An 18,018-nucleotide genomic window follows, 5' to 3' on the forward strand; every position below is an offset into this window, starting at 1 on the left:
AACTACAACTCCCAGAGGCGCCCCGCGGTGGGAAAGGGGCAAAGGCACGAGAAAGATCAGTGATTGGTGGAACTCTGTCGGCTCTTTTGATTGGCAGTCAAGGCTGGAGACGTGAGGCGGTCGTTGGTCCGGTGTTGCACGGAGATCCTGGAAAGGCGAAATGGAGGGGTGTGTATCTAACCTAATGGTCTGCAACCTGGCCTACAGCGGGAAGCTGGAGGAGTTGAAGGAGAGGATCCTGGCTGATAAATCCCTGGCTACTAGAACGGACCAGGTAAAGGAGTGCTGGGGCCTCTCCGCAGGCTGCCGTGTCGACAAGGCCCAACGTGGCCGCCTGGCCTGGCCCAGACGGAGGCCGGTTCCGTGAGGGCCAGATCCCCGCCCCCGCCGCCCTATCCTTCCCCGGGGTCACCTCAGGACTCGGGATCGGGCGGTAGGAGCTAGCCCCGTAAACCTCAAATATTTGGGGGAAGAGGAGGCCCATACTAAGCACGCTAAATTTTGGATATTTCTAGAACGTTTACCGCGTTTCTCAGAAATGCCTACTCTTTGAGATACCCGTGAGGAGGAGATGGAAGGCTTTTTTTTTTTTTTTTTAATGTGTTTGTTTACTTTTTCTAGTAAATGTATACAATGAAACATATGTAACCGAAAGCCAATTCTCTGGCGGGCAGTTTAGTAGGAGCTGGGGATAAGTCGAGTGGAAGAAGCAGACGTTGTTAAAGTAACCCTGGATCATGCGTCCAGTAGCATTGTCCTACGAATACTCAGGAGAGAAGTTTACATGGGGCTTTCAGAACATAGAATGGCAGGACCTGATTCAGTCTCCCTGAGACTTGGAAAGGTTTTGCAAAGGAGAGAAGGTTGGTTAAACCTTGAAGGGTGAGTGAGATTTTCTTAGAGGGTGAAGGGGCATTCTTAGGCGGAGGCCGAACAAAAGTGAATGGACTTTGGGAAATCTGCTCTTCGGCTCAAGGGACCCCCATGCTTTTCACCCTGCGTTTCTAGAGAGATTCACTGTGACCTCAACAAGCCAACAAATATTTATAGATTGCATTCTACATGACAGGCACCCTGCTAAGCACTAGCCAGACAGCGTCACATACTTGTGAATCCCCATTTTGTGTCTTTGAGAAGAGTAGAAGTCAGGAGACTTTACTCTGGAACTTTCCTTTATTGCTTAACCTGAAAATGGCCTTATCTTTATTTAGTTTACTTTCATTATGGTCTGATCGTTTTTAATACTTTTAATTTAACTTAATAATGTCAAATGAAGTTTTAATCTATTCATCAAGTCAGTGGCATAAAAAAGAGGGAAGCTATTTAAGATCAAGAGACTTAAGAACCAACAATCCTATGCAAATTATGGGCCTTGTAAGGAGCCTCATGGAAACAAAGCAACTGTTAAAAAAACATTTGGGGGACTACTGGGGAAATCTGAATACAGACTGAGCTTTGGATGTTATAAAGGAGTTAGTGTTAATTTTGATAGGTGTAATAATGGTCTCATAGCTATTTTAGACAGCATCCTTCTTTAGATACTGAAATGTTTAGGGATGAAAAGTCATAATATTTAGGATTTGTTTTTTTTAAATGTCATGGAGGAAACTAAGTGAGGCAAATATGACAAAATACTAAATCTAGGTGATAAGCATATGGGTTTTATTATATTCCCTCTATTTTTATGTGTTTGAAATTATTTTGTAATAAAGTTTGAAATACCACATTCTTTTCCATAGAGCTAAGAAATACAGCTGTCACTGCAAAAAGGAAATTCCCTTTGAGAGAAATGACTAACTCCTAGCTTATTATTTTTTAAAAGCAACGTTGCTGTCTAATTTTGTGGGTAGCATGATTTTTAAATGATTATGTGGATAATCTCAACTAGTTGTATAGACATTTCTTTCCCATAAGATTCATTTGTTCTTGGGCGGCCTGAATGGCTCAGTTGGTTAAGCGTCTGAGTTCAGCTCAGGTCATGATCTCACAGCTTGCGAGTTCCACCCCTGCATCGGGTTCTGTGCTGACAGCTCAGAGCCTAGAGCCTGCTTCAGATTTTGTGTCTCCCTCTCTCAATGCCCCTCCCCTGCTCTTGTGCTCTCTCTCTCTCAAAAAAATAAATAAACATTAAAAAAATTTTTTTTAAGATTTGTTTTTTTTTTTTACCAGAGTATCTAGAAATTTTGTGTCAGACAGGGGTTTGTGTCCCAACTTCACCATTTAATAGCTATGTGACCTTGGACGAATTGCTTACCCTGAGGATTCTTAGTTTCCTCATCTGTAAAATGGGGCTCATGTCCACTGTACAGGAACATGGAGATTAAATGACATGATGCTTGCAAAACTCCTAGTGCAGTGCCTGGTATAAAAGAACATAAATAGGGGCGCCTGGGTGGCTCAGTCGGTTAAGCGTCCGACTTCAGCTCAGGTCACGATCTCACGGTCTGTGAGTTCGAGCCCCGCGTTGGGCTCTGGGCTGATGGCTCAGAGCCTGGAGCCTGCTTCCGATTCTGTGTCTCCCTCTCTCTCTGCCCCTCCCCCGTTCATGCTCTGTCTCTCTCTGTCTCAAAAATAAATTAAAAAAACGTTAAAAAAAATTTTAAAAGAACATAAATAATATAACAGTAAATAGCCAAAGCTCTATTTCTGCCAAGCCTTGAAATCAGTTTCTTGCTCTGCCATTTTCATGGCTGTATTCTGCACAGAATTACACCTGTCAGTGGATTCTCCTCCATGTTACTAAAACCTTGGTGTCTCTTACAGCAATAAGTAATATAGTTTAAGGACCTGAGGGTCCAGGGCTCTCTACTTCTTGTTTCCAAACTGTAGGTTTGCTGGCCTCAATATTAATTTTTTATGCTTTCTTACCTTCTATTTCATCTCAAGAATGTTGATCTTCTCACTTCTCTGTTTCCCGTGCAGGACAGCAGAACCGCATTGCATTGGGCCTGCTCAGCCGGACATACCGAAATTGTTGAATTCTTGCTGCAGCTTGGAGTGCCTGTGAACGATAAAGACGATGTGAGGACCAGGCAGAGTTGATAAATGCCCAAGTTATCTGTAGCCTCTAGTCTAGTGTTCACTGAAAACTGAGTATTAAGCTCACAAACAAAATTGAAACCTTTATGACTAGGCAGTCACAGCAAGGGGCCCTGGTGACCAGGCACAGGACTAGAGGTTGCCTTATTTTAGAATGTTCATTCTGCCATTCATACCCTGGAGGTTAAGGTTAACACGCAGATTAAGGCTATAATACTACAAATCCTTTTTATTATGTTGGGAAGTTGGGGGGGGGGTTGTTGTTGTTTTTTGTTTTTGTTTTGTTTTGTTTTTGGTGAATACGACCTGAATACTTAGGGCTTGGATATCCTTTTGTTGTTATAGAGAGATTTATTGTAATGATATTGGCTCTATTAAGATAAAACTTGTGAAGAATAAGGATGGAATTTTTTGTAGGCAAAGATTCCTCTTCAAGGATACTCACTGAAATAATACTTATAATAGCCAAGAAATAAAAACAATTTAATGCAGGAATGGTTGAATACAGTATGAATATCTCTACAATAAAGTAATATGCAAGCAATAAACATAAAAATCCAAAGAATAACAACAAAACGATAAGTGGACATTGTGGGAAATGCAAACTCACAGAACTTTATATCCTGCCATCCCAATTTGAGAACACATTGTGTGTGTGTGTGTGTGTGTGTGTGTATATATATATACACAGCTTTGTGTAAACCTTACCTGCATGCTAGTATTAATCCCTGTGCCTTTCCTCTACCACCCTCCCCCGCCCCCCCGTTTTTGTGCTGCCTACCTCTTTCACAGGCAGGTTGGTCTCCACTTCATATTGCTGCGTCTGCTGGCCGGGATGAGATCGTAAAAGCTCTTCTGGGTAAAGGTGCCCAGGTGAATGCAGTCAACCAAAATGGCTGTACTCCCCTACATTATGCAGCTTCCAAAAACAGACATGAGGTAGGGTTCCATTCCTTGGCTGCCGTTTTTGAGTTTTAAAGCTGTCGATGGCCACAAACTGATACCTGCGTTGTTTTCTCCTCCATCGGTCCAGATTGCTGTCATGTTACTGGAAGGCGGGGCTAATCCAGATGCGAAGGACCATTACGAGGCTACAGCAATGCACCGGGCGGCAGCCAAGGGTAACTTGAAGATGATTCATATCCTTCTGTACTACAAAGCATCCACAAATATCCAAGACACTGAGGGTAACACTCCTCTGTAAGTGACAAGTAGCAGTCATTTGTATTCTCCTTGACATTAGCCCTCTTGCACTAATTACACATCGTTTTCTTTTTTTATTCTGCTTGGAAATGTAATACATGTGTATGACCAAAAAAAAAGGTAAAGTACACAGATGTGTGAAGATGAAAATTAAAATTCCCTATGTCATTTTTATATATTTCCTCCCATTCTTTTGTACACAAATGTGTATATTTAAAAAAATTTGTTTGCAAAATTGGGATAATGCTATGTACGTAATTATATCTTGTTTTTTTAACCTAGTATATCATGAGCATTTCCAATGTTGCTATTTTTAAAATGTTTTTGAATGGCCGTATGCAGTTCCATTTTATGGATGTGCCAAAATTTAATCACTCCTCTTCCTGCACATTTAAGCTTTTTTGGGTTTTCCACGAGTATAAATAATGCCACATTGACCAAGTTCATACAAAAATCTCTGGCCCTCTTGCTTATAATTACCTTAGAATAGACTCTTAGAAGTAGGATTGCTGAGTCAACAAATACACACATTTTAAGAGTATTGCTAGGTATTGCCAGGTTGCTTCCAGAGGAATTGTATCATTATACCCTCCCAGCAACAGTTTGAGGGTGCCTGTTGCCCCCTCACCAACACTAGAACTATCCTTTTGTTCTATCAGACATGGTGCCTCGTAGTTATCATTTATATTTTTTCATTTTCAGGGAGGTTAAACGTTTTTTAATGCCTTCAACTAATTAGATTTCTTCTCTAACTTGTACCTTTTTGGGTTCCTTTATCTGTTTGCTTTTGGGGAATTAAATTATTTTTAGTGATTTTTTTAAGCTCCCTCGATTGACATACTAAAAATGTTAACCTGCTGTGTTACTTGAAACTGTTTTTTTCCCAGTTTGTCCATGTTCATTATTGTTTTAAAGAACAGAAGTTTTTCAACTTCTAAGCAGTCAAACCTAGTCATCTTCCCTCAGGAATAGAAATTCCTTTCTCACCCTGAAGTTAGTTAAATACTTAACTATATTTTATTATAGGCTTTTATTTTTTAACATTGCATTGGTTTTGGTTGACAGTTACTGTTACTGTCAAATCCATCTGGAATTGCTTTACATGTGTGACCTGAGGCCGTCCTCTGCCTTGGTATTTTTTTCTGCATTACTTAGCTACTTTTCTTCCTTATTGGGTGGTGACTTTTTTGAACCAGAAATTCTATGAATCTCCTTTTTAGTCTAAAGTGAGATTCAGTTTTTTTAAGTACCGTTTTCTTAACTCTTAGTTTTTTTTAAGTTTTTTAAATGTTTGTTTATTTTTGAGAGAGCAGGGGAGGGGCAGGGTGGGGGGGAACACAGAAGATCTGAAGCAGGCTCCTTGCTGACAGCACACAGCCCGATGCTGGGCTCGAACTCATGAACGGTGAAATTATGACCTGAGCCAAAATCAGATGTTCAACCATCTGAGCCACCCAGGCACCACTGCACTCTCAGTTTTAAAAGTCTTTTCTCAGGGCACCTGGGTGGCTCAGTCAGTTAAGTGTCCGATTCTTGCTTTCAACTCAGGTCATGATCTCACGATTCATGGGTTCGAGCCCCACATGGGGCTCTGTGCTGATGGTGCAGAGCCTGCTTGGGATTCGGTCTTCATCTCTATCTCTCTCTCTCAAAATAAATAACATTAAAAAAATAAATACATAAATAAAAATCTTTTCTTTAGTCCTGAGTGACTCTGTTTAGAAAGACTTGCAATTTCTAGCTCTTTTCTCCATAACAAGGAGGAACCCGAAGAGTCAGGCAGGAAAGGGTCCTGGGAAGAGGCTAGGATTGAGGGATAGCTGGAGACTGTTTACTCAATTCAAGCTTAGCCACCTAACCAACTATATCAAATACTTACATTAGGTAACTTGGAGAAGTAAATTAACCTTCCTGAGTCTTACTTTCCTCATCTGTAATATGAGAAGAATAATTCCTTCCCCACTACATTGTTTTGAGGCTTAAATAAAATAACATGAGATGTGCCTAACACCCTGCCTGATAAACTGTAAGTGCCTGCCAAAGTTTCTCCCTCAGTTACTGCTCAGCTGTGTCATCACAGGCAAGGACTCTAACTTCTGTCACAGTTTCAACTGTAAAATGGTGATAATAGTACTGTGCTGACTTACAAGGTGGATATAAGGATCAAATGAGGTAAAATCTTTTAAATGGTTCTTTGAAAAATTTAAACTACACAACTTGCTATTAGCCTGTTATACAGATTGGGGCTTTTCTAAATTCTAGCCCTGAATTATTGTGTGCATTCAGTGTAAACCACCCTAATCTCAGGGGCGCCTGTGTGGCTCAGTCAGTTAAGCGTCTGACTTCGGCTCAGGTCATAATCTCATGAGTCTGTGGGTTTGAGCCCCACATGGGGCTCTGTGCTGACAGCTTGGAGCCTGCTTCGGATTCTGTGTCTCCCTCTGTCTCGGTACCTCCCCCGCTTGTGCTCGCTCTCTGTCTCTGAAAAATGAATAAAACTTTTAAAACATGAAAAAAATAAATAAAAATTCAAAGATTAGAAAATTAAAAAACACCCTAATCTCCATAAAACATGGAAGTTGCTCTTAGGCTGGCATTTCAATCCCTTCTTGTCCTGTAATGTGTCCAGAATTATGATTTATGATCAGGTATTACAAGGCCATTCCACTGAATTTTAATTTACGAGCGGTCCTTCCCAGGCAAATTGATTTTCCTTTCCTGATTAAATACCCTGGTACTATACTCCCTAATAATGTGCAGTTCAGACCATGTATCAGGAAATCCTCATCGTTACATGGAGTTGGTAGGGAGTAATCAGTCTTTGTGGTCTTCAATTCCAGACACTTAGCCTGTGATGAAGAGAGAGTGGAAGAAGCAAAACTGCTGGTGTCCCAAGGAGCAAGTATTTACATTGAGAATAAAGAAGAAAAGACACCACTGCAAGTGGCCAAAGGTGGCCTGGGTTTAATACTCAAGAGGATGGTGGAAAGTTAAGCAGCTCAGATTCATTCTTCCTGTGTGCGTCTTGTGCTTGTCCCCAGTGCCCTGGAAGCTAATGTACTCGTGCCCAAGGCACCATCTGCAGATGATGGAGGTCTTCTCTCATCTTCAGTGTCCTATAAATCTGTCGAGTATCGTTCCTGCTGAGGTGTTTGGTCCAAGCTTGCAACTTGCTTTCCAGGCATAGATTAATTGTTGAGATTGTTTTACTCTTGTTGCATATGATTATGTACTGAATCTTGGTTAATTTTGAGTAAGCAATTCTGTGGCTGTTGTGAGTCTTTGGCACCCTCCCGCGTACCCTCAAGTCCCCTGTGAGGCAGAACAACCCCAGTAGCACCAGGCCATTTGTCCCACCACGAGTTCCTAGGGAGGTTTTCGAATGTTCCCTCTGTCTGGTCAAAACACATCCTGACTTGTCTCTCAAGCTCACTCAGAAGCCTATACCAAATATTTGTTTTTCTCAACAGTACACTGCAACTTTATTTTTGTTACAGGAGGAATACGTATATATTTTAAAGGACCAAATTTTCCGTTGGAGGGCATGCTACCCAAGTTCGGAATTCATAAACACTAAAATATAATGAAAAATAACAGCCTGTGTACCCATGCATCTTTTTAATAAGCCCTTTTCTTCCAAAATAAAATGTGTTGTTTTTAAAAAGGGAGTTTCAAAGTACCTATATTAAGTCACCGTCCTGTACTGCAAAGAAATGTCAAGCTTGTTACATGTAACAAAAATGAGTTCTGATTTGTATTTCAAAAACCAAAAATAAAATGTTGTTAGAATCTTCCAGTTTTTCTTTCAAATCTGTTAGAAACTCATGCAAGCCTTAAAATCCTTCATAAAGACATTTCTCACTTTTGCCGACTCCAAAGTCCATAAAATTCATGAAGCTTGAACTGCCACTAAAATCTTTAAAAGTACTCATCTTCTGAATTGCTAATTAAATGTGGAGCAAAAGAAAGTAAGTGGAACCTTGAGTTCAATTTAGGGAAACAACTCAAATGGTTACCAGTCGTAAACTCTAATGGACTCCCAAGTGGCTCTTCAAATTATTTTTTTAATTTAAATCTTATGCTGCAAATATTGCTTAAAGTAAGTGATCCAGGTGAGCCCACAAACTTGGATTAATTTGGGGTCAGAGACTTAACAACCCAGTAGCTAAAATGAGTTTTGTAAACGTGAACCATGTCGTTGATAGGCAAAACTCACATAAATATTGTGAGCGCTGATCTTTACAAATATTAATCAGGGAGGCATCTTCTTAAGGAATTAAACTTCTGTTTATTGAATGCCAGGGTTAAAAATGATGACAGGGGAAATCATTTCTTTCCAATCCTTTTTAGCGTGATCAGAGAGTTGTGTCTAATTGGGCCTGTCCGGTCTGAAGGCGTTTACTCTTCGTAAATGCTGACTTTATTAGTCTGAGGTAATAGGCTTTGTGGGTGTGAAAAAAAACTGATCTTCGTTCTTTAATAAGAAACAGATGGAACCAAGCCTCAGTTAAGTTGTGGGCTATTGGCATTTTCAGTGAAGTGGTTTGTTAACAATAAATCACTGATTTGTATAAACTAAGGTTGTTAGGGGCACTGGATATTGATCAGATTGTTATCTGTTCATAAAGGAAACCCAATAGAGATGAAGCTGATTTAATGTCAGCAGGTTTTATAGTCACTTCCAAATGAACTGAAGAAAAAGAATTTTAATTGCAAAGCTTAACTGGAAAGAAGTTGAAAGATGTGAGTAAATAGGAACAGTGGAAAAAATTCTAAGTATCTTGGACGGAACCTGCAATTTGAGTTTTATGATATTCAGGGTAAATCAGCATTTTACTTCATAATTTTAGACACAGCAATGTAAATGTATGACCCCTGTGTTTTGATTTCCCAGTTTCTTAACTATACCGACTGCAATGAATTCATTACATGGCTGTGCCTGCTGCTTTCTGTTTCTGTGTCCTATTAACACTATAGAGCCCCCAGGTCAATCTGTGAGCAAATCTGATACAGAATGGGGGCTCCTTGTTTTGGGTTCTATGGCTCCAGGCTCACAGTTCTGCAAAAATTTGTATGTGCATTTCTCTGCAAAAAGGGCTCTGTAGCTTTCATCAGATCCTCGAAGGGATCTGTGACAAAAGGTTAAGAGTACCCAGTCAAGAGAAAAAAAAATATTGGGTCAGTTATCAGGGGAGGTGGTTTCTACAACAGTATAGTTCTACCACACTATATAGTTTATAAATATTTATAATCCCTTCTCCACTGCAGCCTTTAAGAAAGCAAAAATCATCTCCACTGTATAGTTGAGAAGATACCCAGAGCTAGAGGAATCTAGCTTTCCTCGATCCTGGTCCATTTTCTTTTGACCTCTATTCAAAAAATGGACCAAATGGAAAGTACTATGACATTTTGATAACCTGTTAGTTGTAACACCTCCCCCCTGCTCCCCCGCCCCCGTGCTTTGCTTTTAGTTATGTTGGTGGTTTGTTTTTGGTTTCCTGGAACCCTAACATTAACATCTCTAATTCTTTGTTTTGCCTTGTTTTGAAACCAAAATTCCAAAGACAAGATTATTGACTATTGATTGATTTAAACCTTTCATAAGACCCTCTAACTTGTTTTCCCGCACATAGACATTGTAAAATGATCTTTTCATTACTAAAACTTACGGTTTGGGGACGCCTGGGTGGCTCAGTCATATAGGCGTCCGACTTCCGCTCAGGTCATGATCTCACGAACCGTGAGAAGTCGGAGGCTTAACCGACTGAGCCACCCAGGCGTCCCAGAATGATCCAGCTTTTTAAAACTACATTTACCCCTTCCTGCCTCCCCAACTAAGAAGGTAATTCTGTATTATCTCCCACCTCTACCCCATAATAGGCCATCACAATAACACACATGGTGTGTGTTATTACCCTCAGAGGTGCTGCAGTTGAAAAAGGTCAAGTGCTATTACCTCAAAGCTCCCTTCTAGCTCTTCCACCTTTCCTTACTGAAAGTTCATCAAACTTGAGTTACACAGTGGCCAGTGTAAGAGCTGCAAATATCGGGGCGCCTTGGTGGCTCGTTAGGTTAAATGTCTGACTTCAGCTCAGGTCATGATCTCGTGGTTCATGAATTGGAGCCCCGGGTCGGGCTCTGTGCTGATGTCGCAGAGCCTGGAGCCTGCTTCAGATTCTGTGTCTCCCTCTCTCTCTGCCCCTCCCCTGCTTGCTCTCTCTCAAAATAAATAAACATTTAAAAATTTTTTAAAAAGAGCTGCAAATATTAACTTCTCAGCATACAATATTGGAGGTAAATTTCACCTGGTACTCTGAAGGACATTGAAGATATCCATACATGATTCCTTAGCCATTTGGGCAAGAATTACTATGTTTTAGTCCCTTTTTCATAGACCACTGTGATTTGGAGGCCCTCCCCAGTGCAACACCAAAGCCCAGGCTTCCTCGCCTGCAGTCAGCACACTACTGTTGATCATATGCAGGATTTGTCATAGTTAGCCAAGCTGTAATTCCTCGGGGACAAGAGCTTGCTCTGCTTCTGCTCACCGTTGTATCACCCATCACCATATCTGGTTCATAGTAGTCATTCAATAAATATCCAGTAGATGACTGAATAAACATGAATTCGAGGAGAATAAGGGCCTATAACCAAAAAGCTTTTCTGTTTACTTGAGCGTATCCTAGTTGCTAAATACAGAAACAGAGGAGAGAAGACCCCGGAAGTCTTTTTGGGTAGTGCAAAGTGAATGATTATGAAACCCAAGGCTGCTTTGGGATTTGATTGGGACCACCCACTTAAATTTTAACAACCTACAGCAAAATAAATCTGGTAGTACCCTCTCTGAGAATTAGGCTGACATGTAATCAGAATGTTTGGGTAATGATCTATTCCATTACTTATTTTCTGATTCACTTTTGTTCTTTTCCCTTATTGGAAAGCTCTTCAACATGAGCCCATTTTCCTGCCCAAGTAAAATTTAGTGAAAATTTTGTTGTGATTTAATATTTTATAGGGTCTCAGGACTGATCACAAACAAATACATGGTGTGTTATGGAAATGGTAATAGGAGATTAAGGACACTGAAATGAAAGTTGCACTTATCCAGAGTGGCCTTGTGCATAGGTAGTGTAGATGGTTAACCCATATGGTTTAATGTGAGAAGAGCTGAGAAGGGTCCTTTTCCCGGAAGTCTCTCCCCTCTGGATTGTTCCAGTGCGTGAAATTCCACCATTTAGACTCTTTTCCCACCATTTAGACTCTTTTTTTAAGCTTATTTATTTATTTTGAGAGACACAGAGACAGAGCAGTGGGGAGGGGCAGAGAGAGAGGGGGAGAGAGAGAATCCCAAGCAGGCTCCACGCTACCAGTGCAGAGCCTGATGTGGGGCTCAAACCCATGAAACCGCGAGATCATGACCTGAGCTGAAACCAAGAGTCCAACACTCAACCGACTGAGCCACCCAAGGGCCCCACCATTTAGACTCTTTGGATTAAGTAATTATCTGTATTCAAGAATCTCCTTCTAAAAGGTAAATACTCAAAAGAGAGCTAACTCATTATCATTCCAAGTGACATCACTGGGTGATAAAAGATCATGTTCACTAGACAAGAACAGGTCACAGAACAAACAGCTGCTTTTTTTTAAAATGGTATCAAGGGTAGAGGTAGGTCCTGAGCAATTAATTCTGCCTGAGGGATGCAAAACTGAGTGGGTCACTGAGCTAGTAGTTGCATGAGAGTCCTGGGCGTTTGGAAAATAAGACACCAGATGGCTAGGAAGGGTACTGAAAGGAGAGATCCAAAGATACCACTTCAAATTAACCTCACCTACATCCCAACTTTGCCCAGCTAAGGTTTCTGCATGGACAACATGCAGTCTCTATATTTTTTTAAAGTTTATTTATTTTGAGAGAGAGAGAGAGAGAGAGAGAGAGAGAGGACATGAGCAGGGGAAGGGCAGAGAGAGAGAGAGAAACCCAAGCAGGCTTCGCACCATCAGCGCAGGGCGAGACGTGAGGCTCAAACTCACAAACCATGAGATCATGACCTGAGCCCAAATCAAGAGTCAGAAGCTTAACTGAGCTACCCAGGCACCCCTGTACTCTATATTTTCAAATCCAGTCTTTCCCCTGCATTCTTGTTGATTTCAACTCAGCTTCCAGGCTATGGAGATCATTTTGAGTCACACAGCATCATAACCATTCCCCCACAGGAGGAAGGCATCCACAGATTTATTAAGTGTGCCTTTTGTGTTTTTACCTAAGTTACTAGCTCTTAATCTTGGATCCAGGGAGTCTTAATTCATCTAAAACTGTACATGACACTTTGTGTATATAAATGTTTTTCTATGGAGAGGGGTCCAGAATTTTCAGCAGATTGTTGAGGTGATCCGTGACCTCAAAAAAAGTTGAAAACCACTGATCGAACTATTCATCAGTATTTTGAACAGAACAGTGTTATTAAGGAAAGAGCTCTAAAAGACCACCAAGAGTGACTTCTTTCCTGCTCAGCACTGATCCATCAGGAATTTGGGGGTGTAGTAATTAACTATTATGTATTAGTCTTTTTTCTTCTGATTTGCCTCTATTATAAAAGTGGAAGAGATAGGTGAATTACAGCTACCTTGGTGTTCTGGTCATTGAGATTTTTACACACAGCTGGTGTTTTAGTTTTTAATCTTTAAATATTAGATCATTCTTAAAACCTTCATTATTTTGCTTCCTGGACCCATCAGACACTGTATATCATAATATTATATTTAATACAAATGGAATTATATATATATTTTTAAGTTTATTTTAATTTGTTTTGAAAGAGAGCACACAGAAGGGGCAGAGAGAGAGGAAAAGAGAGAGAATCCCAGGCAGGCTCCGCGCTGTCAGCACAGAGCCTGATGTGGGACTCAAACCCACTGACTGTGAGGTCATGACCTGAGCTGAAGTCAGATGCTTAACTGACTGAGCCACACAGGCACCCCTTTTAAAAAATTTTTTTGAATGTTATTTATTTTTGAGAGAGCAAGAGTGCACATGCGAGTGGGGATAGCTGAAAATTGACACATTAAAGAAAACACCTAAGTAAAAGCTGTTATTTCTCTCCATGGCTCTGGACATGTGTAATGTTAATTTTAAGTTCAACCTACCTTAAAACAAGACTCTACATGAATTAACATACAAGTATGATCTCTACATAAAGGGCTTGACAGGGGCGCCTGGGTGGCTCAGTTGGTTAAGCCTCCAAATTTGGCTCAGGTCATGATCTCACGGTTCCTGGGTTCAAGCCCTGTGTCGAGCTCCATGCTGACAGCTCAGGGCCTGGAGACTGTTTCAGATTCCGTGTCCCCCTCTCTATTAGCCCCTTCCCCACTCATGCTCTCTCTCTTTCTCAAAAATAAATAAACATTAAAGAAAAATTTTTTTAAGTAAGTAAAGGGCTTCACAGCTTAAGAAAATTCTCTACATGAAAATCTGGATGTGGTAAGTTAGAGATTCATTACTTCATTTAAAAACGATTCACCTTGGAAAGAAGTCAGATACAAAAAAAGTACATACTGTATGATCCAATTTATACAAAGGTCAAGAAAAGGCAAAGCTAATCTCTAATGATCAAAAGCAAATCAGTGGTTGCCTAGGTCCAGTGTGATGGGGGGATTGCACAAAATGGTATAGGAAACATTTTGGATTGATGGAAATGTACTATTTATTATTATTTTTGTTTATTTTTGAAAGAGAGAGTGTTGTGAGCAGGGGAGGGGCAGAGAGAGGGAGACACAGAATCTGAAGCAGGCTCCAGGCTCCGAGCTGTCAGCACAGAGCCTGATGTGGGGCCCGAACTCACAAAAGGTGAGATCATGACCTGAGCTGAAGTCGGACACCTAACCAACTAAGCCACCCAGATGCCCCTGGAAATTCCCTATTTAAATTGTGGTTTCATGGGTGTATCTACATCTGTCAAAACTCATCAAATTATACACTGGAAATAGGTGTGGTTTATTGTATGTAAAGTATATGTCAATAATGTTAATAAAACATTCACCTGAAGATCATTAAAGTAAGATTTTATTAGTATTATTTATTGAACTTCAAAATAAGATAGAAACTCTGATTACAGATGAAAAAGTCTACCTATAAATTTCTTCAAGGTAGGACGTGGGTAAAATATGATCAATGGAAAAGATATTTTAACAGGTGGAGAAGAGGTGACATCAATGCACTTTAGTTAATATTTAGCATTTATACGAGAATAGTATCTATTCACGTGGAATATCCCAACAGTGAAAAAGATCAAATAATTAGTTCAGATTATCTAAAATAGATCTTAGGTGTTCATTTACAACAGTTTCCCATTTCTGGCCCTTCCAAAGTAGATAGCATCGGACACAGTAGTAACGTAATATCTCATTAAAAGTGAAATTGTACATCCCCTATGATGTGTATTCACCAAAGGAAAATACTATTTGGAATTGTCTACTACCTGGAATGTACTACCTGTACATTATTTTCAATTTAAAATTTAGGTTATTTAAAAATGTTGCTATGCTCAAGATACTGTATAGCAGGGTGGGTCCTTGGGAAATCTAATGTGATAAATGAAACACTGATTTCAAGACCTAGTTTTAAATGCTATGTACCAATTAAGATTTACCCTTTACTTATTCTCCTCCAGAATTTTTGAGGATTGTTTTTTCTAATCTATGACAGAATGCTGGTAAACTCTTGTCTTTGGGGCCAATGTGAAATGTGAAAATGAATAGGGAAGCCTGGACGGCTGATCATAGAAATAATATGGACCCCAGTTAATGCCACCTTGTCATGTGTGCATGTGGAATGTAACAAAGTGTAGCTAAAAATAGAGAAATATGGTTTTCTGAAATACAACGTAGGTGTTGCTGCAAAACACTTACAACTGAATTAGAAATCACATGCCTTATCCTTAGTTACGCTTACATGTTAGTAAAATGGTAATAATGCAGGAACCCTTGTGCTTATTTAGTAGTTATCTTGACCTGTTTATTTAGGATTGATGGTGGGAGCACCTTGTTAGAAGAGGGTTGGTTAGAATGGAGGGAGGTGGTGGGAGATTGGTTATGTCAGCTGAATTCCAAATGCCAATTATGGGTTCCTTAGTGATGAACACTACTTAGGCTACTGGCCTATGGCTTATTCACTCCCTTTTCCTTGCCACTCAAGGGCTGGATGCCAATCCCGGGCTCAGGCTCAGGCTCAGGCTCAGGCTCCAGCTCCTGCTCCTGCTCTATCTCAACCTCCGGCACCAGAACAGGCTCAGGACCTGAGGCAGGCTGTGGGGCAGGCTCCTGGACAGGCTCAGGCTTGGGGTTAGGCTCACAATCTGGTCCCAGGATGGTATCAGGTTCATTTTCATGGATGGAAGGTGGCAGACGCGCTTCTAGGTGGGTAACGTCTTCAGCTGGTATGACCTCGCACTCTGTACTTTGTTTTATCTTTGTCATTGGTCTGCAGGAAGAAGGCCCAAGGAAGAAGGAGTTAGGGTATGCCATTTCACATGGAACCACAGGTTGTGTCGCTTCAGTGACCATGGGTTCCAATCTGTTCAAGACCTCTGTGATTTCTGATATTCTGACTCATTGTCAGACCATGAGTTCATTTTGTCTCCTGACCAGAAAGGATAGATCTCAACAATATAAAGAGAGTTCAAGAGAGAAAAGCCAGTATTCAAAAGGTAGGAAAACTAATGTCAGGACGAAAGGGTCTAAATAATGTGTTTGAGGGCCAAATCCATGGCTCTGAGCCACTGCTAGCTCTCACTCTATCTAGCACAATACATACATAGTTGTGCACAATACAATACATAGTTGTGGAAGCATAGAAATGGAGACAGAAACAAAGGAACGAGTGTGATACACATTCAAGAAGAAATAGCAGAGTGGTCAAGAGAGTGGGCTGTGGGCAGAGCCGCATGCCGATTTCCATGGGCCACAGGCACTCTTGCCTTCATGGTCCTCTTGTTCCAGGAAAAATATGAAAAATTATTTTTTTATGACCGTGTTGGTAGAAAGACGAGTATATCAGCATGATATATTAACACATTTTCTTAGACCTAAAAGGGTTGTTGCGGTGGTTCAATGAGTTGATACACATAAAGCGCTTAGAACAGAGTCTGGCACACAGATCTCAAGAAATGGTGGCCATCATCGTTCTTCCATAGAAGCAGTGAGAATGAGCAGAAAGATACCCCCGACATGTTAAGCTAAAAAGAGCACTTAGGAAGAGCTGGCTGTCAAGTAAAGGCAACAAAATAAGATCTTACTCAAGTTCTGTGGTGGTTTTCGAATTTCTCTTCCTTCCTTTCCCCTTTGCCTTCACCTTTGCCTTGCTCTTTGCGAAGCACACAACAGAGATGATAATGGTGGCACCTACTACGGTGCCCACCAATGCCCCCAAAATGATTCCAACTTCTGGATCTGGAAGATATAAGCTGCTGGTTGGTAAAGTGGAATGTACTGTCTGCCTTTTACATGTGCATTTGTGACCAGTGCAGAATATCTAGAGCATTCATACAGTGGGAAAATGACTTGTAGAACCCAGAAACCCCAAGAACTCGGCCAGACTCATAGGGGGAGAAGAAAGATGACTGGCTTGACTATGTTGCTTACCCATTCCCATTGATACACATAAGAAGACATGCCTACGGTGGGGGGGAGGGTCACTTTCAAAATGGGGCTTAGAGAAGTGGGTTTTCAATGGGCATCTTCTCTTGTTTTTGCTTTTTTAAAATGTTTATTTAGAGAGAGAGCGTGCATGGGCACATGCGCATGCACATGCACACACACACACAGGGGAGGGGCAGAGAGAGACAGAAAGAGAGAATCCCAAGCAGGTTCCACACTCAGCATGGAGACCAATGTGGGACTTGATCCCCCAACCCTGGGATCATGACCTGAGCCAAAACCAAGAGTCAGACACTCAACCAACTGAACCACCCAGGCACCCCATCAATGGGCATCTTCTTGACCAATGAAAACCTGTGGAGCTACAATCTGGTAACCAGAGAAATGACCTCTGTTACAGGCAGGGACGTTTCACCAGGCTTATTCAGAGCATAGGTGAAGTAGTTCCCTAAAAACCTCTCCCACAGATTCCATGCTCACCAAGGAGCCTCGTGCATTCCGACCACTGGAAAAAGATGTGCCCCTTTCCATGAACAGGCATCTGGTTTATTAGATCAGTCTATGGAACAACCCAACAAATGTGAGATGACCCAGCTGAGCACCAGACCTTCCAGCACTAAAGTTCTGTCCCTGGGGGACCCTGTCTGAGCTCCAGGGGGCCCGTCCCCATCTGCCTCCCTTCAAACAAGACTGAACATCTTATACTTTGAGATAAGAGGCTAGTTGAGTTCGTTGATCATTATTTCGACTTTTTATGATTAAAGGAATCCATGCGTGTAAATTGCAAAGTGAAATGATTCAACTAGACTTCTAGCAAAGAAACAGCAGTCCCTTCCTTCTCCTCTCCCCATCTCTGTGTCCCATTCACTAGAGGCAACCACTCATCTCTCTCTCTCTCTTTTTTAAATCATCTTGATATTTGCCCCCATGTTTCTATTATGCTTGTTCTAATTCTCCAATTTTTGTCCTTTTTTGATGACTTCCTACCCTGGAAGGTGAAGATTGTATTCTTATACCCACCCCCCACCCACATTCTCCTGATAATAGCTATAGCAAAAGTTGTTGTTATATCAAAGTTTGCAGTATGCAAATGTTCACAGCTGTGGAACTTAGTATATATATATA

At 41.0% G+C, this 18,018-nt stretch overlaps 2 protein-coding genes across 4 annotated transcripts in view; one reads left to right on the plus strand and one right to left on the minus strand.

The window, feature by feature from the left end:
* The first annotated feature begins 92 nt into the window (after nucleotides 1–92).
* Nucleotides 93–8,036, plus strand: PSMD10 (proteasome 26S subunit, non-ATPase 10). 2 transcript variants are annotated; one of them, XM_081793441.1, is made up of 5 exons: nucleotides 93–274; nucleotides 2,923–3,021; nucleotides 3,832–3,978; nucleotides 4,073–4,239; nucleotides 7,083–8,036. In XM_081793441.1, exons 1-5 carry the CDS (start codon nucleotides 161–163, stop codon nucleotides 7,234–7,236), a joined length of 681 nt encoding a protein of 226 aa, XP_081649567.1. In that variant the 5' UTR covers nucleotides 93–160; the 3' UTR covers nucleotides 7,237–8,036. The 2 variants fall into 2 exon arrangements, with proteins under 2 accessions (XP_081649567.1, XP_081649568.1); XM_081793442.1 differs by having other exon boundaries at nucleotides 4,073–4,160; nucleotides 7,083–7,200.
* Nucleotides 8,037–14,284: 6,248 nt separating this feature from the next.
* The window catches only part of VSIG1 (V-set and immunoglobulin domain containing 1), a 39,147-nt gene continuing 35,413 nt past the window's right edge, over nucleotides 14,285–18,018 (minus strand). For both annotated transcript variants that reach the window (XM_081793439.1, XM_081793440.1), the window contains 2 exons: nucleotides 16,533–16,686; nucleotides 14,285–15,718 (listed from right to left, as the gene is read on the minus strand). In XM_081793439.1, the coding sequence (XP_081649565.1) occupies nucleotides 15,397–15,718; nucleotides 16,533–16,686 (476 nt within the window). In that variant the 3' untranslated portion in view covers nucleotides 14,285–15,396. The remainder of the gene's footprint in view (nucleotides 15,719–16,532; nucleotides 16,687–18,018) is intronic.

The sequence above is a fragment of the Panthera onca genome, chromosome X, assembly GCF_046562875.1.
Source record: "Panthera onca isolate mPanOnc1 chromosome X, mPanOnc1 haplotype 2, whole genome shotgun sequence".
NCBI classification, from domain to species: domain Eukaryota; kingdom Metazoa; phylum Chordata; class Mammalia; order Carnivora; family Felidae; genus Panthera; species Panthera onca.